This window comes from Scyliorhinus canicula, chromosome 5 (assembly GCF_902713615.1).
Source record: "Scyliorhinus canicula chromosome 5, sScyCan1.1, whole genome shotgun sequence".
NCBI lineage: Eukaryota > Metazoa > Chordata > Chondrichthyes > Carcharhiniformes > Scyliorhinidae > Scyliorhinus > Scyliorhinus canicula.
In genome coordinates, this window is record NC_052150.1 from 15,046,917 (window position 1) to 15,069,213 (window position 22,297).

Genomic DNA, 22,297 nt, shown 5'->3' on the forward strand with positions numbered 1-22,297 from the left:
TTCTGTCCGTGATCTTGAGATCTCCTGATGATTATATAACCGATTCCAAATATAGTTCTGATATTTGCCGAGTGGTTCACATCCATCAGTCATTCTGCGCAGAATAATAATCCATTCTTGGAAACGTTTTTCTTTGGAATCCTGACGCATCTTCTGCTCCAATGGGTAAGGCCAAACTTCCATCTGGACGGCTTTCTTCGCAAACAAGGTGGAATCTTACGAATAAACGGTCAAGTGTCAGTTCTGGCGAGAAAAACGCAATGAATCCCAAGTCGACGGGATTTCTCATGGAAACTTGAGCCTGTTAGGAAACAATAGTGAGTGGGTGTAGTTAATGGCGTCACTCTGGCGAGGCTTCAGAAAGATCGGGGCGCTATCTTTAAAGGCCGACCCAGCCGAATGGGGCCCCAAGCCACATCTCAGAGGCCTTGGGTCACCCCCCTTCCCCTCACCCCCCCCTCCCCAACATTCATTACCAGCAAATCCCACCCCCTCTCAATGTCCATTCTCCTCCCTGTCCACCACACATATATGCACTCCCCTCCCATACCCTAGGGGGTCCCCACAAGGCACAAGGTGACCTGGCACTGGCCTGGCATAGATTGGCACTGCCAGGTTGGCAAGATTTCATGAGGCAGGGGGGGGGGGGGGGAGGTCTGGAGAGGGTGCTCGCTAATAACATGGCTAATGCACTAAAATTAGGTTCTCCAATTCCCGCAACGCAATTCCCACTACTCCACTGGGAGGAGGGGGGGGATTTCAAAACCCGATCACGCCGGGTTTTTTGATTCTCTCTGGATTTTGAACCCGTGCCGGGTTTTTCACAGGCGGACAGAGAGGTCTCAAAATCTCCCCCAGAATATCAGTTGCACTATTTAATCAACTCTGCGTGCCCAGTCACTTCAAAGACTCCTTCTTTGTAGGTCGGTGATTTTGTTGGTGCTCAGGAATCGGTACAATATTAGTCCTACATGGAACAACAAAGATAGATGGAGGGCGCGATTTAATGTCTCATCACGCCCGACTTGGTGACACAACAAGGCCGTTGAATCTCGCGAGAGGCCTCTTGCGACATTCGCGATGCTCGAAACTCATCGTGAGATTTAACGTGGTCTCGACAGACATCGCGATCTGGATCTCACCCTCGCTTTAATGAGATATTCGACTCATTTAAATATGTCTGCGCATTATTCACCCGGTGCCCGAGAACTAACGGTCTCGCCTGGGAGACCGTGCAAGGGCACGTTTAACACTGAGTTACACAAATGTGGACCTGGCGTAACGGCATTGTCACCCTGGTAAGGACACTGCCAGGGTGCCTGGGTGGCACTGCCAGGGTGCCAGGTTGCCCGAGCCAGAGATTGGGCCCAGGGGTGCCTTGTCCTTAAGAGACGGGGTGAGGGAGGGCTTGAGAACCCCCTATGGGGCAAGTTGGGTGCAGAGGGGGAGGTCCGGTGGCCACGTTGGGGTGGCTGAGTGGGGTCAGGGCGGCATTTAAAAATGGTTTTCCCATCCGCGAGTCATCGTCCTGAGCTGGCGGGTTGAGATCAGCAGTGCAGGAAATGAGGGAAGTGCAGCCTTGTCGGGGTGTTCCTCTCTGAATCAAAATAAAACAGCAAAGTCCCGTTAAATAGCGCAATGTTTCTCGGCGCTGCAGGTGCTGAGAAACAGCCCACTAAATGCACACAAAATGAGATTCTATTTCCCGTTGAATCGCGCCATTAATATTTCATCGCTGTGAGAATCATGGCAGAAATCTATGGACTGGATTCTCCGATTTTGAGGCGACGTCCGGAGGACGTGTCTAGTTCTACGGTTGAAAAAATCGGCGAAACCCCAGCCCTGATCCTCCGACTGGGGAAGGGCTAGCAGCCGATCCACGTAAACGCAGGGCCAGCACAAAATAAACGGCCGGAGAATTGGCGGGTCCGTGGCCCGCATGCGCACAACGTGGCGCCCGGCCGCGCGCGGACCCGACTTTCAGCTGGTCCCCCCCCCCCCCCTCCCCCCCTCCAGAACCTCCCTCGCCACCCCCGGGCCACCACCCATCCCTTGCTGAAGACCCCCGGCCAGTGGCAGGGCTCCCGCCCACTCCCCCCCCCCCCCCCCCCCCCCGACTGTGGCGGCTCTGGACACAGTCCGCAGCTGCCAGGCCAGGTTCACGATAACTGAGAGCACAAGTGAAGCGTGCTGTCGGGAACTCGGTCCATCGGGGGCGGAGCATCGGGGGAGGGTCCTCAGATAACGTCCTGAGGATGTTCCAACGTACTCCCCGATGAGGCCATTCTGGAGGGAGCGGGGCATTTGAAAACAGCCCCATTTGGTCGTAAAAAGGGATCCTCCACCCTATTGCCGATTACAAGATTGCGTCGGCAAGCGGAGAATCCCGTCTCATTTATCCCACCGTATCTGTACTGGTATAATTTATTTTCTGGTCAAAGCAAGGATCAGTTTCAGAAGAAACATGTTTGTATGAAAGGTGACCTGCTTCCCTTCAGTTTCGATACAGCCTCGAGGGGAGAGCAAATTGGCAGCAGGCTCCTACCCCACAGCTTGGCAAACCCAGAAAGGTCCACAACACAAAAGCAAAATACTGCAGACGCTGGAAATCTGAAATAAAAATGAGAAATGCTGGAAGTTCTCAGCAGACCTGGCAGCGTCTGTGGAGAGAGAGAGAGAGAGAGGAAGAGAGTTCATGTTTCAGGTCGCGACCTTTCACCAGAACTGGGGAAAAGTTTGAAATGTCGCAGGCTTTGGGCAGATGAAAGGAGAAAGGTGTGGAAGAACCAAGGGGTACGTCCGTGATAGGGTGGAGGGCAGGAGAGGTTCAACGATGGAGAGTTTAGTGGAACAAATGTCAAAGATAGCGACGATGGGACAAGTAAAGAAACAAAGGTTGTGTCTAGATGCGATGGGAAGGATAGCTACAATCCCATCATTCAAGATTGGGACATTACGATCACCACAGATGTTTTAACTCCGCTACCAGTCTGTCTCTATTTAAATATGGCTTTATGAGACAGATTGTGGTTCAATTTCATGGATTTTAACTTTCAGAAGACTCTAAATTGAAAGCAGTCCTCTCAGTGTCTGAGGAAAAATAAAAATGCAATTAGGTTTTGGATGGCAATGATGGAATAAAAGAAAGGCTGTTGTCTAGTCTGGTACCCTATGTTTGCAGTGTCCTTATCCTCGAACTCTCCATATTCATGAACCAGTCAATCAGAACCAGTTCCAAGGAAGAATCCAGTCAGTCAGAAATGCTACATTTTCTCAGACAACAGTTGCTGCTAGTGGTTCTGCTGTTTGCCATTTACACCTCTTCTGGGCCCATCTTTCATTTGTTTATTTATTTCATTGTCATCTGCTATTTGCCTTGCACCGTCATCCCTTTTCCCAATTAATTTCCTCTTCCCTCCACTCGTTCACAGATCTTCCCGTTCCTCCTTCCCCCCGCTCTCTCTTTTCCCCACCTCTGTACCTACTTAAAACCTGTTGTATCTACTCGCATTGAAGCAAAATGCTGCAGATGCTGGAGACCTGAAATAAAAACGGAAAGTGCTGGATAAGCTCTGTTATATCTACAACATGTTCCAGTTCTGCTAAAAAAGTGTGCGCACCCTGTTAACTCCGCTTCTGTATCCACGGACTCTCTCTGACTTGCTGACTAATTTCTGCTCCTATTTTAGGTTACCCGGCATTCTCAATATCTTGCCTTTGTAATCCAGTCTGTCTCTCTCACCTCCTCTCAATTTAGCCAAGCCGATGCATAAAACAATGTTAAAATGTCAGTCATTGAGGGGAAGCACAGTGGCATAGTTTTAGCACTGCTGCCTCACTGCGCCAGGGACCCGGGTTCAATTCCAGCCTCGGGTGACTGTTTGTGCGGAGTCTGCACACATGGCTGCGTGGGTTTCCTCTGAGTGCTCCGGTTTCCTCCCACAGTCCAAAGAAGTGAAGATTAGGTGATTGGCCGTGCTAAATTGCTAATAGTGTCCAAAGGCTACGTGGGGTTACGGGAATGAGAAGGGGGCCTGGGTAGGGTGCTCTTTCAGAGGGTCGGTGTAGACCCGATGGGCCAAATGGCCTCCTTCTGCACTGTAGGGATTCAATGATTGTGACAGTTAAGGTGTATTTCTGCGAATTGCTTTCTCTGGAACTTTCACAGTTTCTGTAGACATCTTGGTCAGGCTACAGGCCAATCATCAGGAGCAGTTCCTAATAAATTTGCTTTTGGGATGTCTTTTCAGGTTGAAGACCCGGTGGAGTATGGGCGTGAGGTAACCATCATCATTGAATTTACAAACCCCCTCAGAACACCTCTGAAAGAGGTGGTTCTTCGCGTTGATGGACTTGGCACACTGAAGCCTAAGTTGAAGTTATTCAGGTAGGAAAACTATGTTCTCAAAACATCAGTTTAAATGATCGCGAATACAACCTTTACACGGAATCAGGCTTCTGCCTTGGTGGATGCCCCTTCATTAGCAGATCTTCATATTCAACACAAAAATTAGTCTATAAAGAGTGGCTTTAAAAATTAATTTATGGGATATGGGTGTCGCTGGCCAGGCCTATATTTATTGCCCATCCAAGTTGCCCCTTCAGAGGGTGGTAGCAAGCGCCGTTTTGAACTGCTGCATTGTAAAACCCCGTCTGCTTCATGCCTGGTGAGAATTCAAAATTTGATTGAAAAGGAGGGGGGGTCAACATTGATTCCCTCTATCAGGCAATAAGGTGCAGACCGAATAGGCGCGGGGGGGAGGGTGTTAAGACAGGATAGTGGGGGTTATGAATTGACCCTAAGTTATGAAATCTGCTTATGAATGGGTGAAGATGCCCCTCCCCCTAAACCAACCCTTGATATTCTAGTTATTCTGCAGCTGTTACACATGTTCCCCGAAGCTAAAATGATGAAAAATAAATTGAGATCACAAGTAACGTACCAGCAAGAAAATCGTGTCAGTGGGTCTGTCAGAGAGAGCGCGGTGTGAAATGGCAGAGAGAGCGGGGTGTGAAATGGCAGAGAGAGCGGGGTGTGAAATGGCAGAGAGAGAGGGGCGTGAAATGGCAGAGAGAGCGGGGTGTGAAGTGGCAGAGAGAGCGGGGTGTGAAATGGCAGAGAGAGCGGGGTGTGAAATGGCAGAGAGAGCGGGGTGTGAAATGGCAGAGAGAGCGCGGTGTGAAGTGGCAGAGAGAGCGGGGTGTGAAATGGCAGAGAGAGTGGGGTGTGAAATGGCAGAGAGAGCGGGGTGTGAAATGGCAGAGAGAGCGGGGTGTGAAATGGCAGAGAGAGCGGGGTGTGAAATGGCAGAGAGAGCGGGGTGTGAAATGGCAGAGAGAGCGGGGTGTGAAATGGCAGAGAGAGCGCGGTGTGAAATGGCAGAGAGAGCGGGGTGTGAAATGGCAGAGAGAGCGCGGTGTGAAATGGCAGAGAGAGCGGGGTGTGAAATGGCAGAGAGAGCGCGGTGTGAAATGGCAGAGAGAGCGGGGTGTGAAATGGCAGAGAGAGCGCGGTGTAAAATGGCAGAGAGAGCGGGGTGTGAAATGGCAGAGAGAGCGGGGTGTGAAATGGCAGAGAGAGCGGGGTGTGAATGGCGGTGTGTCTCAGAGACAGCAGGGAAGTGTTCCCCACATTGCTAAAATTTCAGACCTTGGTTTCTTTCCTCAGATCAAAGGTGGTTGACTCCAAATAAAAACAGAAAATGCTGGAAATACTCCGCAGTGTGGGCAGCAGCTGCAAAGAGAGAAATGGAGTTAAACTTGCCCAGAAATGAGCAAAGGCTGGTAGTGAGCAGGAAAAGTGGCATTGGAGCGACCCACAGCTATAGTGGCTTCCTCCACCGCATCATCCCAGAAATAGAGTGAAAAATCTAAAAGGGCGGATCACACCACATCCCGCGGCTAGCGAATCAGAGGCCTCCCCCACCCAGCAACTTAGTCCCTCGAATAATTCACCCTTCAACACCCTTCCCCGCATTCCCCCCAACAATGCCGCCTAGCACTGCCCAGTAGGGGACAGTGAGAAAGCTGTACCGGGAGGCCTGTCTGGGCGTGACCACCCCCGCACTCCCCGGAGTGGTGTGCTCAACTGAGCTCCCCTGGGAGGTCTGCTTGCCTTGTGGGATGAGTTGGGTGGATTTATTGACGTGAGGAGGGGACAATCCCATCGCGCATTTACGTCAGTGTTAAACACGATTTGGGAGTTCATGCGAGAGTTCCCACTCCCATCGCCGAGCCCGCCTGACGAAAACAGTAGCGGAAATTCCCGGCCCTTGCTTCAGGTCAATGACCGTTTGTCAGAATTGGAAGAAGTTGGAAGCAGCTTAAAACGTGTCACATCACACCGCCATCGTATTCAGTGAGGGCAGGCTTCATGTGAGAACGTTGCTGTTAGGCCTCGGCCTACCATTAACAGCAGGCTTCCTGTTTTCAGCAAATGGATGTCAGATATCACATGTAAATCTCAAACTCCTGGATTCTCCCGCTATGTGGCACCTTCTGGAAAAAATTGGAATGTCCTGGGAAAATTCCTCTCCATGGCCTCCTCTCAACTACCTTATGTGGCTTTGCACAGCCGCCACAGCGGTGAGGACAGGCTAGGGGAAAAATACGAGGACGGAGCAGCACTTTTGGAAGCCAGCCCAATGCATTTTTGTTTCATGGTTATCCTGCCACTCCACCCCCCTCCCCCTCAACCCCTGCACAAACGCTATCAGACGTGTTGAGTATTTCCAGGATTTTCCTTTTGTGTATCTGCGCTATTTTGCGTTAATCCTTCTAATCATCTTTGTCGTCACAGTAAGAAGTCTTACAGCACCAGGTTAAAGTCCAACATGTTTGTTTCGAATCATTAGCTTTCGGAGCACTGCTCCTTCCTCAGGTGAATGAAGAGGGATGAAGAGGTATCATTCACCTGAGGAAGGAGCAGTGCTCCGAAAGCTAATGATTCGAAACAAACATGTTGGACTTTAACCTGGTGTTGTAAGACTTCCTACTGTGCTCACCCCAATCCAACGCCGGCATCTCCACATCATGGCTTTATCGTCACAAGTAGGCTTACATTAACACTGCAATGAAGTTACTGTGAAATCGCCACACTCAGGCGCCTGTTCGGGTACACGGAGGGAGAATTCAGAATGTCCAAATTACCTAACAGCACATCTTTCGGGACTTGTGGGAGGAAACCGGAGCACCCGGAGGAAACCCACGCAGACACGGGGGAGAACGTGCAGACTCCACACAGACAGTGACCCAAGCCGGGAATCAAACCTGGGGCCCTGCCGCTGTGAAGCAACAGTGCTAACCACTGTTCCAGGCTGAATGATACCATTTAGGCTGAATGATTCCAGATGGCACTTGCCCAACTTTTCAGTGCTGGGATAACAGAGACCTGGGAACAGGATGCTGTGTGCTGCCGAGAGGTTAATGCATGACATCGGGGGAGACAGTGACATGGTGGTGTTGTCATTGGACGAGTAGTCCAGCGACCCAGGTTAATGCTCTGGGACACGGGTACGAATCTCACCATGGCAGATGGTGAAATTTGAATTCAATAAAATCCTGGAATTAAAACAAAACTGTCTAATGATGATGAAACCATCTCACCTGGTTCGCCAATGTCCTTTAGGGAAGGAAATCTGTTGGCCTGACTTATGTGTGACTCCAGCAGTGTGGTTGACTCTTAAATGGCCAGTTAATGGGCAATTAGGGATGGGCACATCCCTTGAACAAAAAATATATATTGACAGGCAGTGTGCACTATTTAAATACAGGTTAAGACAAGGGGGTCAATGGCCAAGTCCTGTTCCTCCGCATTGCACTCCTTCGGCACTGTCGGGATTCTATGTTGCTATGCCACTGCGACTTTCTTTTTCCAAGATGAAAACAGTTGAGATATAAAATACCCAAGGCCAAATTGTTATCCGAACATATATCCAGCCAGGAATTATTCATTAAATCTGAATAGAATTGTTTCAGTTTGTAATAAAGAAACACATTTTCTATTTGCAGCATTGTCCCACAAAACTCCACCTTAACCACAAAGGAGTGGTTTGTACCCTGGAAACGGGGCCCACGGAAAGTGATCGCGAGTCTGGACTGTCAAGCACTGAGGCAGGTTGTCGGAGAGCTGGAACTAAATGTCATATAGGAAAGGGAAATGGGACAGGCCCGAGAATCTCCTTTCTAACGCATAAAAAAACGTTTCATGGCGAAGTAATCAGGACTGTGTACGAAATGGGAATTTTGACATGTGCAACCTCTGTTTCCAAGCTTCTTACTCATGCTGTGAAAGTATTTTTTCACTTCAGCCAATATCAAATTGTACAGCACTTCAGAACTTATCCTTGTTAAATTTTATGTATCTTCCCTGTAACATTTCTCAAACTTTGAAATGCTTGTTTCACTGTATATTGGATATTTATAGATTAGAGCAGGGCTTATTCAATAGTTATTCCTCTTCACCTGTGGCTATGGTCCTGAGGCCCTTTTTGAAGTTACATAATCCACTAAAGTGTGTCAAAGGAATTTAGATTCAAAGGAATATGCAGATGAGACGTAGAATTGGGGACAGATTTCCCAGCCCCGGCCTCCGCGGGAATGGCCGCAGGCGTGATGGAAAATCTTGGCGGGCTATTTAAAGGCCCGTTGACCTCGGGCATCAATTTCCATTCTCGGGGTGGGCGGGAGTGGAAACTCCCGCTCGTAGTCATACGAAGATACCCTACATTGTAAGTTTCTCACCCGTCTTTCCCTCCTATTGCCCCTTGTGTCTCTCCCCCCCCCCCCCCCCCCCCCCCCCGACCCCATTTCCATTCTGCTGTACTGATGCACAGATACCAGAGGAGGTGCTGGGGGGTGGGGGAGTGGGGGGGGGGGGGGGGGGGGGTGCTGGGGAGGTGCACTCTGTAGCCGGCAGCTACAGAACCAGCTACATTTTTGGCTATCGCCAAGTAGGGACCCTGCTCCCTTTGTTTTCAGCGTCAAGTGTATTCAGATTTCTTAAATGTTGCCATTAACCTGTTTTGCTTTTCTTAAGATGCAATAGGAAACACAATATTGAATATTTCTGTAGGATCTTACCCGTGTAACTAATAAAAAGATAGCTAAAATTGTTTGAGCTAGTAGTTTTAAGGTTATGTCATACAGGGTTGGTTAAATAGGGATGGAGGCAAAGGCTGTGGAAGACCAATGAAGTTGGACATTGGTCTTGCCAAACCTTTAGAGTTTTATCACCAATGTATCTGAAGCAGCTCTTTGCCAGGATGTTTCCTCATTCTCTCCCGTTAGGGCACTTCCCACTTAACAGATGCATTTTTACAAACTACCCACCCCACATTCTGGCCAGCTACAGCCAGTGCAGTAATACACACCAACACCTGCTTAACCTTGTTCCTAAATCAAACGACTTTGAACAGTGGTCATGTTGCAAACAGCAATGCCACCCAAGGCCCACGCCCTGTTGGACTTGACTCTTTGACAATTGAGGACCAAAACTGTTCACCGTATTCCAGGGGTGGTCTAACTAGTTTTAGCAGGACTTCCCTGGGCAGGGATGGGCAATAAATGCTGGCCGAGACTGCGACGCCCATGACCCATGAATGAATAAGAAGAAAGAATCTTCCGGCTCGCGAGATCTTCCGTTCCTGCCAGCGGCGCACCCCGCCATGGGCTTCCTGGCGGCGTTGGGTAGGTTCAATCCATTGACAGTGGCGTGACCAGACGATCCTGCCACCAGCCAATGGTGGGCTGCCTCCAGCCACAGAGGAACACGCTGCAGGGAGGCCAGAACATCTCTCCCAGAGACCTTTCATATTTCCCTTTGAAATAAAGGCCAACATTCCAGTTGCTTTCCCTATGACCTGCTGAACTTGCACGCTAGCTTTACGTGATTCATGCACGAGGACCCCCCAAAAAACAAAAGTTGTCACTGAATCACATAGCATCTATGAGGGACAGTAACGGATGGCACGGTGCCATAGTGATTAGCACTGCTGCCTCGCAGCACCAGGGACCTGGGTTGAACTCCGGCCTTGGGTCACTGTCTGTGCGGAGGCTGCACATTCTCCCTGTGTGAGCGTGGGTGTCCTTCGGGTACAGGTCAGGTGGATTGACCATGCTAAATTGCGCCATAGCGTCACGGGATGTGCAGTTAGGTGGGGTGATGGCGTTAGAGCAGGGGAGTGGGCCTGGGTCGGGTGCTCTTTCAGAGGGTCGGTGCAGACCCGATGGGCTGAATGGCCTCATTCTGCACTGTAGGGATTCTATTCTTTGATACCTGTGGGAGGCTTTCAACAGCTTTTTAAAGAAGGAGAGAGGCGGAAAGTTTCAGGGCAGGGAATTCCAGAGATTAGGGACTAGAGATCTGATAGCCTGGTCATCATTGGTGAAGCAATTAAATCCTCGTCTGAATCACACAATGGTTATGGCACAAAAGGGGACCATTCGGCCCAGCATGTATGCATCAGCCTGCCAAATGAGCACAATGAAATAGTGCTAATCTTCTGCCTCTTCCCCGTAACCCCCGCACATTGTTTCTATCCAAGTAATCATCTAATGCCCTCTTGAATGCCTGGATTGAACGTGCCTCGACCAAGCTTCCAGGCAGTGCATTCCAGACCCCAACCATGTGACTCTACTCCACCAGTATGAATTTTGGGAAGTTTGATTTCTAATGCACTTGATTGAGATGAGTCAGTGGTTTAGGATTGGAAATCAGTGCAGTGAAAGGGGACGTGGGCCACACATCAAAGGCTCTCAAAAGTTACCATCATTCTTTTTAGGAGGCCAAAAATAATATATTGCAGAGGGAATAAGATTTCAAGAATATAGTTGTTTGTTCAAATATTAATCTCTGCAAGCAGCCTCATCTGCTAAGAGTGCTTATTAAGAGATCACGGACAGATTTGCGATAGACATTCCCAGTGATGAGACTCTGTGCTGAGAATGCATATTCATGACACATTATAACGGAACTTACTGTATCCCACATGTTCTTATTAATGTGCTCAATCATTATTCCAACTTGATTGCTAATAAAGCTAACTTTGCTGGAACTTCAGCCTGAAAGTCTTCTTTGTGTTACTGAAAGATTAAAGTTGAATTGATATGGTTCGTTTTTCTGCTACAATCAGTTAACAGGTTACTACAATTTCTCGCAAACTGATATGAACACAGCTTCAGTCTCCTACTTTGCAATTGCAGTGCTATGTTGAGGCAGAAACCAGGGTCCAAACCCCTCCTTGCAGGGATAGTAAATGGGACTCAGAATTTCCATTTGGTCCTCTTCAGAGGAACCTCAGTGCAGAACTTCACAAGTCTACCTGGCTGAATGACCCGAGGAGATCAAGGTGAGACAAACAGGGTGAAGACACTTGAAAACAAAGGAAAGCCAACAACATCAGCAAATACCGCTTGAGCTTTATGTTAATAAGACTTCCCCTTACTGGTCCAATTGATTTTACATTCTTCTATCTGTTCTGTATTAAATGTAAGGACTAAAATCTTCTGCAGAAGAGCGACCAGGAACCTCTCCCGCTTTTTCCACCTGCTTTATTGGGTTTACATGCTGGTAAGCAAGCTGTTTGACCAGGTTGTAGAATCCCTACAAGAAGGTGTTGCCTGTAAAACCTCAGACACTTCGACCAGTTTATTACTCAAATGTTTTACCCAGGTGACTTTCTTTGCGAGATGAACAAAGGACAAATACAAATAAAAGTGGAAGATTCAACCAAATTTATTATTAAACACGGGAAACAGTCACCCCACTTAAGTTATCCCAAATAATACTAACACTCCCAAGATTCTTAATACTACCCGTGCAGATGAATTCAGTCGAGTTGCGGGTCCAATTTTCTGAGTCTCGGTTGTCTCAGGATCTTCGTCCACGAAGGTGGGTTTCGCACGTTGCTTCCTTCCGTCTCTGGTCGGTCGTCCAATCTTCTCTGCGCCGAATCTTCACTGGGAGGGTCCTGGATAGTTGCTCTTTATACCCACTCTTTGTGCTTTTCCAGAAGGTCCTCTGACCCTCAGCCAGCGAGGCCTCGGGGCGGGGATCGTGATGCCCAATTGTGTTGCCGAAAGCAACTCTGCAGGACACCAGGAACCCATCCCCAGATGTCCATCTTTGGTTGTATTGTTTGTACATAACCTCCCTCCATACATGGTAATGGTGGGAGAGCTGGGTGCCAGAATATCTAGCTCTGTCTGGACAACAGGAAACAATCGATCCACATGAGTGAGACTGATTATCTCCTGAAGTGTTGTTGACAGGGCAGATCCATACATGACCTGGCACTCTGTCTGTGTTCAGTGCACTCGATCTTGGCCAAGCTCGATTTCTGAGCAGGCCTGCCTGGAGCTGGCTGTGGTTTAATTTAAAATGTCCAGTTCTTAATTTAGAGTGTCCAATTTTATATCGAGCTTAAAGTCAGGCCTCTGTCCATTTTACTACAGAGATCATTTGACCCATCGGGTCTGTACTGACCCTCTGAAAGAGCACCCCGCCCAGGCCCACTCCCCTCGCCCTATCCCCGTAACCCCACCTAACCTTTGGACACTAAGGGGCAATTTAGCATGGCCAATCCACCTCACCTGCACATGTGGGAGGAAACCGGAGCACCCGGGGGAAACCCACGCAGGCACGGGGAGTATAAACCACTTTTCATAGCCAGAGGTAAGGACACTATCCATCGCACCACAAGAGCTCCTTCAATCTTACACTAAAATAATGCAAGACATTGCATTAATTACAAGGATTGTTCACGGTTTGGAAGGGTCACTGGCAAGGCCAGCATTTATTGCTCACCTCTTGGGCAGATGATGGTGAGCTGCCTTCCTGAACTATTATGGTCTGTGTGGTGTAGTCCTGCCCACCGTGCTGATAAGTACTCCGTTGCCCAGATTTGAACAATTATATCGCAAATATTATTTTACCTTTCACTTTTGGTCCTCTCTTTCTCTTCGCAGAGTTTGAGAGCTTTGTGATAGAGCAAATAAAAGACTGTTTCAGTTGCTATCCAGCGGGTACAGAGTTGAGATAATTCACAAAAGAGCCACGAGGAGAGCAATAACTTTGCTCATATAGGGTATTACATAGAATTTACAGTGCAGAAGGAGGCCATTCGGCCCATCGAGTCTGCACCTGCTCTTGGAAAGAGCACCCTACCCCTACCAAGGGCAACACCTCCACCCTATCCCCATAACTCAGTAACCCCACCCAACATTAAGGGCAATTTTGGACACTAAGGGCAATTCATCATGGCCAATCCGCCTAACCTGCACATCTTTGGACTGTGGGAGGAAACCGGAGCACCCGGAGGAAGCCCACGCACACACGGGGAGGATGTGCAGACTCCGCACAGACAGTGACCCAAGCCGGAATCGAACCTAGGACCCTGGAGCTGTGAAGCGATTGTGCTATCCACAATGCTACCGCGCTGCCCTATTGTTGTGCTTCGGAATGTACAGCCTGCAAGGCCGGGGAAAGCAAATCCAGTAGTAACTTTACATCCTCCAGCACCGCGGCATGGTGGCACAGTGGTTAGCACTGCTGCCTCACGGCGCCGGGGACCGGGTTCAATTCTGGCCTCGGGTGACTGTCTGTGTGGAGTCTGCACTTTCTCCCCGGGTCTGCGTGGGTTTCCTCCGGGTGCTCTGGTTTCCTCCCACAGTCCAAAGATGTGTTGGGTTATGGGGATAGGGCGGGGGAGTGGGACAAGGTTCAGAGGATCGGTACAGATTCGATGGGCTGAATGGCCTCCTTTTGCACTGTCGGTTCAAGAGCTGAAACTCGCAGTGCTATGACGAACAAGTGGAGGACTGCGACTAATTTAAACTCCTTCAAATAATGAGACGAATGTCCTCATTCTGGGTTGCATGGTTCTGTAGTCTCATTAGCCTGGAAAGTTTTATTTGTGAGATGGGAATATGAACACACAATCTGTCCACGTGACATTCTCACCAGGGACCTCCTGCCATCTTTCTTGAGCAACTGCCTTTTGTGAGGGCCACGAAGAATTGAAGGATAGAAAGAAATAACATTTATTTACAATAACATATATATATACAACAGCAACTCCCTTGCTGCTCACTCCTTTCTAGCTGGTTCCAAACTGGCCAGCTTTATTTATGCAGGGAATCGGCTAATGATTCCCCCCCTCCACACTCATTGGGGAAGCTCCCAAAGGATTGTGGGATTGCCATTCATCCCCAGTCAGTTATGGATCGTCAAAAACCTCAGGCTTTATGGGGCCTGCAAAAGCAGGTAGGGTGTGGGAAATGGCTAGGCAAGGTAGAAGTGGAGGGCCCAATGACCAGTATGTGCCAGTGGCAGGCAAGGCAAAGAATGGGCCTCCTCCCCAGAGGTCAATGGTGCCACTTAAATTTTTTTTCTTCTTTATTTATGGGACACAGGCCCTGCCAGCATTTATTACCCATCCCTAATTAACTTGCTGTGGGTCTGGAGTCACATGTAGGCCATTAGTGAACCTGATGGGTTTTTACAACAATTGACAATGGTTTTATGGTCATCAACTGAATTTTATTTCCAGGTTTTTATTGAATTCAAGTTTCACCATCTGCAGTGACGGGATTTGAACCTGGGTCTCTGGTTTACTAGTCCAGTGATCATACTACTACGCCACCGCCACCCCGATGGCCAATGAAGGGCTTCTTCCATACCGCTGAAATTTTACCAATGGCAAGTGGGCCTTTCGCCGTTCGGTGGTGGGGGTAGCACTACAGCCTCATGGCGCTGAGGTCCCAGGTTCAATCCCAGCTCTGGGTCACTGTCCGTGTGGAGTTTGCACATTCTCCCCACGTTTGCGTGGGTTTTGCCACCACAACCCAAAGACGGGCAGGGTAGGTGGATTGGCCACACTAAATTGCCCCTTAATTGGAAAAAAATAATTGGGTACTCTAAATTTATTTTAAAAAAGAGCTGCTGGCCCTCCGATTGGCTGGCAGCTCTTAGGAGGTGGTTCCTCACCTCTCAAAGGGATGAGACCATAGATAGCTGCGGGATGGACATTAAATCCAACCAGAGCTTTCCCGAATTAAGTGGGATTGGCCTTGGCTATCGGCAAAATCCAGCTGCTCGTGTCCATCATGGAGTTGCAGCAAATACTTGGCATTTTTCCCCATTACTTTAAAAGAAACCTATGTAAAATAACTAGCTAGCAGAGGGAATGTGATGTGAATATATGTTCGGCCTTGCTGCGGTAATTCAAACAGTCATTACCAGGCTATGATTTTTCAATGTTGCTTTGATCTACTCTTCAAACAAGAAAATAGGCAAACCTTGGCATTCTATTGTGAGTGAATGATTGAAGAACACGGCAGCATCCCATTTTGATTCAGTACTTAACATAATCTCCAGTTTCCTGGCTTTTCATTCCATGCACATCGTGCTCACTGTGTGTTGCCTTTAAATCTGTCGCGTAGTTAATGTGCAGTAAAACTCTTTAATTGGCTATGAAGCTGGCTATCAGGAGGTAGCTCTCTGGAATGCTGAATATATGTTGGTGCACTGCGGAGCAGTGAAGGGGTTTATATTCTCCATCATTAAAGCATTTTAAAATCTCATTGGGATAGGGTCAATATGAAATTTCAGATCAAATTCAGTTTCAGTCAAGAAGTATAGTAGGAGAAATATATCAAAATGTAATGTATATGCAATGAGATTTTGTTTCCTCCTCCTTGCTGGATATATGGCCTGGAGAAGCGCTTACAAGATCCAAGTATCGCCTTCCTTCTTTTAAAATTCCAGGCGTGAAAGTGCAGATTCTGATCCCTCTTTAGACGAGAGAGGTTCGGAGGCAAATGCACTGCAGGGCTCTCCAAAGGAGAACCGAGAATCAATGGTGGAGAGAGGCTGAATGTCGGCCTGCTTTCCGACTCACATTCAAAGAATATAAAGGTGCTTCTGGTGAGAATTGTACATTTGTTTGTGTTTTGCAAGCGGTTTAACGTTATGCACTGTGAAACTTGCCTTCAATTTAAAAAAAACTGTACACAAATTTAAATCATTGGCGTATCAGCAAATAAAGATAAATTACTTAACGAGCAACAAAATTAGATTTATTTCCTCGGTTTTGCAGCTGGCTGGATCTGTCTACTGTGACTTGCATTCCACCTGAGGGAAAATTATATTCTGAGTGATAGCGTGGGAGTTACAACATCACTCACTTGCAAAAAATCATATATTTTCCAGCATTCAATTTGTCCCACTAACTCAATATCTGTTTGAAACAAGGTTCTGCATTTTTGCTGGTATATATCCCTTTGCAGAGGCTGTTTTATGGTACCACGCAGTGCAATTCGAAATCACGCTGATCGGCAAAGCCCAGGCTAACTCAGAGCCCCGAGAGCGAGGGTATTTTTACATATAAGGTTCTGACCAAGTGGATACCTTTCCAGCATTGGTAGCTATGGTCACATTTTGCCTTTAGAGACATTTTTTAACTGTTACCCCAGGGATAGGAAACTGGCCCACTTTGAAGATGAGACGGTCACATCGGATCGCTGGGTTTCACAGTCATCGAGGTCTCCAGCACAGAAAAGGCCCTTCAGCCCATCACGTCTGCACCGGTCAAAAACAACCACCTACCTATTCTAATTCCATTTTCCAGCACTTGTATGTCTTGGCATCGCAGGCATACATCTAAATACTTCTTAAATGTTATGAAGGTCTGTGCCTCCACCACCCTTTGAGGCAGCGAGTTCCAGAGCCGGTGCAGACTCGATGGGCCGAATGGCCTCCTTCTGCACTGTAAATTCTATGAAAATCCCACTAAACCTCCTGCCCCTTACCTAAATCTACCTCCTCTGGTCATTGATCCCTCCACCAAGGGGAAATGTTTATTCCGGTCCACTCTATCTATACCCGTCAGAATTTTATACATCTCAATCATGTCCTCCCTCAGTCTGCTCTCCGCCAAGGAAAACAACCCCAGTCTATCCAATTTCTGTTCAGGACTAAAGGTCTCCAGGCCGGGCAACATCCTGGTAAATTTCCTCTGCAACCTTTCAAGTGCTATCACATCCCTCCCCATATATGGATTCCAGAACACAATACTCTAGGTGAGGCCTAGCCAATGTTTTATGCAGTTCCAGCCTAACCTCCATGGTCTTAAACTCTATGCCTCGGATAATAAAGGAAGGTATACCATATTACTTATTAACCACTTTGTCCACCTGCCCTGCTAGCTTAAGTGACCAGTATACATGCTCACCAAGGCCCCTCTGATACTCGGTGTTTCCTAGGGTCCTGCTGTTTATCATGTATTCCCCTTGCCTTGTTTGTCCTGTCCAAGTGCATCACCTCACACTTATCCGGATTGAATTCCATTTGCCATTGATCAGCCCATCTGACCAGCCCGTCTATATCCTTCTGTAATCAACGGCTATTCTCGCTATTTACCACCCCACCAATTTTTGTATCATCTGCGAACTTATTGATTAACCCTCCTACATTCAAGCCTAAATCATTTATATAAACCAAAAACAGCAAGGGCCCTGTGGCAATATGACCCAGTGGTTATCACTGCTGCCTCACAGTGCTAGGGACCCGGGTTCAATTCCAGCCTTGGGTCACTGTCTGTCTGGAGTTTGCACTTGCCCCCTGTGTCTGGGTGGGTTTCCTCCGGGTGCTCTGGTTTCCTCTCATAGTCCAAAGATGTGCAGGTTAGGTAGATTAGCCGTGACGAAACAAAATTGGCCCTTAGTATCCAGGGATGTGCAGGTTAGGTGGGGTTATGGGGATAGGGCGGAGGAGTTGGGTAGGGTGCTCTTTCAGAGAGTCAGTGCAGACTCAATGGGTCGAATGGCCTCCTGTACTCTAGGGATTCTTTGGTTCGACGGGACCCGACTGGACACAGACTTCCAGTCAGAAAAACACCCCTCGACCATCACCCCCTGCTTCCTGCCACTCAGCCAATTCTGGATCCAATTTGCCAAATTTCCTTGGATCCCTTGGGCTCTTACCTCCACTATCAGTCTCCCATGTGGAACCTTATCAAAAGCCTTACTGAAGTCCAAGTAGATACATCAAATGCATTGCCCTCATCTACACATCTGTATGGCTAACTTCTCTTCTGCTTTGAAATGATGTTATACATCATCATTGTTGATCGTGGAATACTTTCCAACAAAGTGCGCCATGCCGTAAAATATTACACGAGCGGCTAGGTACAAAAATATTTTTTAAAAATAAATTTAGAGTACTCAGAGGTAAGAATGGTCCTGCTGAACATCAAAATGCTGCAATAACTCTTACGTTAGGACTCTTAAAGCATTTCTATAAATGAGATATTCTGGTAACACTGGACACACGTTTAATATGAGCAGTAAATGACCGAGCTCTTTACAGCTATCCCTTGTTTAACACTCCCAATGTGCTGCTAAAAACAACTTGCTAAGAAATCACATAATAAGTGTAGGTTACATCCCTGCCCTATACTTTTTACAGCAAGGTCATTCTTACCTCTGAGGCTGAGTTTTGCGTTCAAACCCCACTCTGCAGACTTGTGCGTAGAATTTAGACCAATATCTCCCTGCTCAACTGTAGGAGGCGCTGAACTGTAGGAGGTGCTAAACTGTAGGAAGTGCTAAACTGTAGGAATTGCTGTTGCACTGTAGGAGATGCTGTTACACTGTAGGAGGCGCTGCACTGTAGGAGGTGTTGAACTATAGGAGGTGCTATTGCACTGTAGGAGGTGCTGTTGCACTGTAACAGATGCTGTTGTACTTAGGAGGTGCTGTCCTGTAGGAAGTGCTGTTGTACTGTCGGAGGTACTGAACTGTAGGAGGTGCTGTTGCACTGTAGGAGGTGTTGTTGTACTGTAGGAGGTGCTGTTGCACTGGAGGAGGTGCTGTTGTACTGTAAGAGGTGCTGTTGTACTGTGGGAGGTGCTGTTGTACTGTAGGAGGTGCTGTTGCGCTGTAGGAGGTGCTGTTGCACTGTAGGAGATGCTGTTGCACTGTAGGAGGTGCTGTTGTACTGTAGGAGGTGCTGTTGCACTGGAAGAGGTGCTGTTGCGCTGTAGGAGGTGCTGTTGCACTGTAGGAGGTGCTGTTGTACTGTAGGAGGTGCTGTTGCACTGGAAGAGGTGTTATACTGTAGGAGGTGCTATTGTACTGTAGGAAGTGCTGCAGTTTAGGAGATGCATTATTTTGGATGAGACATTAAACCAAGACCCTGGCTCACTTCTCATGCAAAAGAAAACCAACATTGATTGATTACCCATCAATAATAATACAGAATTGTCTGATCACGTATCTCATTGCTATTCATGGGATCTCTCTGTGTATAAATTGCCTCACATGTTTCCCTATATTGCGTCGGTGAATACACTTTGAATATACTTCATTGTCTGTGAAACACTTTGGGACCTCTTGAAATTATGGAAGGCTCTATATGAGTGGAACTTCTTTACTTCTAATTTTGTTTCATTTTCGTTGTTTAGGAGACTCTGAGCTAAGTTACACAGCAATGTCACCTTGTGGAGCAATAGGTTTACCAATGAGAATCCCTCCTATGTTTCTGAGAGGGAGGAGTCAAGGGACAGCAGTCAGAGAGTTAGGCTGACCCAGCGGCAGAGTGGGTCCACCTAGCCACTCACCCACATCTTCAGGCAGGGACACACCAGTCCAACAATGGGCGGCACGGTGGCACAGTAGTTAGCACTGTTGCTTCACAGCGCCAGGGTCCCAGATTCAAATCACGGCTTTGGTCACTGTCTGTGCGGAGTCTGCACCTTCTCCCTGGGTCTGCGAGGGTTTCCTCCGGGTGCTCCGCTTTCCTCCCACAAGTCCTGAAAGACGCGCTTGTTAGGTGAATTGGACATTCCGAATTCTCCCTCTGTGTACCCGAACAGGCGCCGGAGTGTGGCAACTAGGGGAATTTCACGGTAACTTCATTGCAGTGTTAATGTAAGCCTACCTGTGACATTAATAAAGATTATTATCTCTCTGTGTGCTGGATTGCACACTTTTCAGTGAGGTGCACTCCCTCACTCCCCCCACCCACCAACCCCCTTCCCAGTTTGTTGAATCCAGTGTCAGATGAGCAATCAGTGTCCGTCAGGGTAGAGAGGTGAGCATTTAGCAATGCAAAGGGGGCTCCACACCCAACGGAGTCTCAGCCGGTCACAGCTACAAATGTATAGGTCCTCTGCCCTCTGAGAGGTCCTCTGTCCTCTCAATCTTTCTCCATTTTTTACGGCAGGCTAAAAAGAAAGTTTTAAAAATGAGTTAAAAACACCCAGACGCTGCCACATTAAGCCACGGTTGGACTTTCCTTCTGCCTATGCACTACTGCCCAGCTGCCACCTCATCTCAAACCTCTTCACGCCCGATGCTCAAAAGGTGCCGTGGGCAACGAAAAATTGCCAACGATTGGGTCGTTAACAAAGCTCAATAGCTTGTTCGTTCGTCAGTTCAAAATGTTGGGTGGAGGTGGGGGGATGAGGTGGCGGTAGGCCGGTTTCCATGCCAACTCGCCTTCCATAACATCTGAGGCTGCTGTCATGTTGCCGACGTGACATCATCACGCCTGATTTGACATCCACGGGGGGACGGGAGTGCGGCCTGTCCAATTTGAGCCCGTAAATTCCAGCCCTCTGAAACTGGACATACAAGTTGTGAGTCAGCACTGACCCATGGCACAAAACTGTTTGGCCTGGCACCCATTCTGAACTGACCACTCCACCGGCCTCTGTGAAGTATTTGGACATTTCCTTCTGCGCGAGGGCCACCATGTAAAAGCTAATTCTTGTTGCCGCGTCCTATGCAGTGGAGACGTGATGCCAACTGGCACCATTCAGTGACGTTCAGGGGTCACTCTCGAGCCATCTTACTGTGCCTCCTGCATGGCAGGCCACGATCCTGCCTGAGAGGGAGAATGCCCTGGAGCCTAAAACTAGACCACCACCCTTAGCACTGCTTCATTCTGCATCGTCTCTACTTTATCGACCATCAAAGGTTAGAATGTTGTGTTGCTCGCTCACCTGACCACAGCCCAGTTTCCTGTCTCCTTATCTACTGTCTGAGGTTTTGACATTTGTTCCCCAAACAACCTTGGCAAACATCCCTAAAGATTATTGCCAACTTTAGTATTTTGTGCTTCAATTCATATCCCTTTGGATTTACTATCGTCCTTTAAGGCCAGCTTCCAGGGGCTGGTTTAGCACACGGGGCTAAATCGCTGGCTTTTAAAGCAGACCAGCAGCACGGTTCAACTCCCGTGCCAGCCTCCCCGAACAGGTGCCGGAATGTGGCGACTAGGGGCTTTTCACAGTAACTTCATTGAAGCCTACTTGTGACAATAAGCAATTTTCATTTCATTTCATTTTCATGTAATTTCCTCTCCACCCTGCCCCACCCACTTTGGAAGGTCTCCCAATGCCAGACCCAGTGATAGTAGGGTTGCAGCCACAAAGACCTCAAGAAAGAAAGAGTTGGGTTGATATAGAACCCTTCATGCCTCAGTACATCCCAAGGTGCACCCCAGCCAGTGAAGTAGTTTCGAAGTGTGGTCACTGTTATAATGTAGAAAACATGGTCGCCAATTTATGCACAGCAAGCTCCCACAAACTGCAACGTGATCATGAGCAGGTGATTTGTTTTATTAAAATTTAGAGTATACCCGCGGGACAAGACAGGGATGCCCCCTCTCTCCACTGCTGTTTGCGTTGGCCATAGAACCGCTGGTAATTGCTCTGAGAGCGGCAAGGGGATGGAAGGGAATGGTCAGGGGGGATAGAACACAAGGTCTCGCTTTACGCGGATGACCTGCTTTTGTATGTGTCAGATCCAGCGGAAGGGATGGACGTGATTATGGAAATCCTAGGGGAATTTGGCCGGTTTTCGGGCTACAAGTTGAACATGGCAAAAAGCGAGATGTTTCTGGTGCAGGCGAGGGGTCAGGAGAATAGGCTGAGGGGGCTACCATTTAGGCTGGTTGGGGAAAGTTTTAGGGGAGAAATTCATCGAAGACTTATGTGACGCCCATTACCGGCGGGCAAAAGCGGCGCTGGTGACTCCGGCGTTGGGGCCTGCTTTTAAGGCCTAAATCTGCCGTCCCAAAAGGGCCAGCAGCGGAGTGACGCTGTACGCGTCAGTTTCAGCCGCTGCGGAAGTGGCGTGTTGGAGGGGGGATGGGAAGGGAAGGGGAAGGGGGGGTGGGGGGGGTAGCGGCGCTGGAGGGGGGGGGGTAGCGGCGCTGGAGGGGAGAAGGGGGGGTAGCGGCGCTGGAGGGGGGGTAGCGGCGTTGGAGGGGGGTTAGCGGCGTTGGGGGTGG

At 48.4% G+C, this 22,297-nt stretch overlaps 1 protein-coding gene across 1 annotated transcript in view; it reads left to right on the plus strand.

Moving 5' to 3' along the window:
* The window catches only part of LOC119965791 (coagulation factor XIII A chain-like), a 143,264-nt gene extending 134,476 nt beyond the window's left edge, over positions 1 to 8,788 (plus strand). Inside the window, exons 14-15 of the mRNA XM_038796633.1 lie at positions 4,251 to 4,387; positions 8,011 to 8,788. Of these exons, the coding sequence (XP_038652561.1) occupies positions 4,251 to 4,387; positions 8,011 to 8,149 (276 nt within the window). The 3' untranslated portion in view covers positions 8,150 to 8,788. The remainder of the gene's footprint in view (positions 1 to 4,250; positions 4,388 to 8,010) is intronic.
* The last annotated feature ends 13,509 nt before the right edge of the window (positions 8,789 to 22,297 follow it).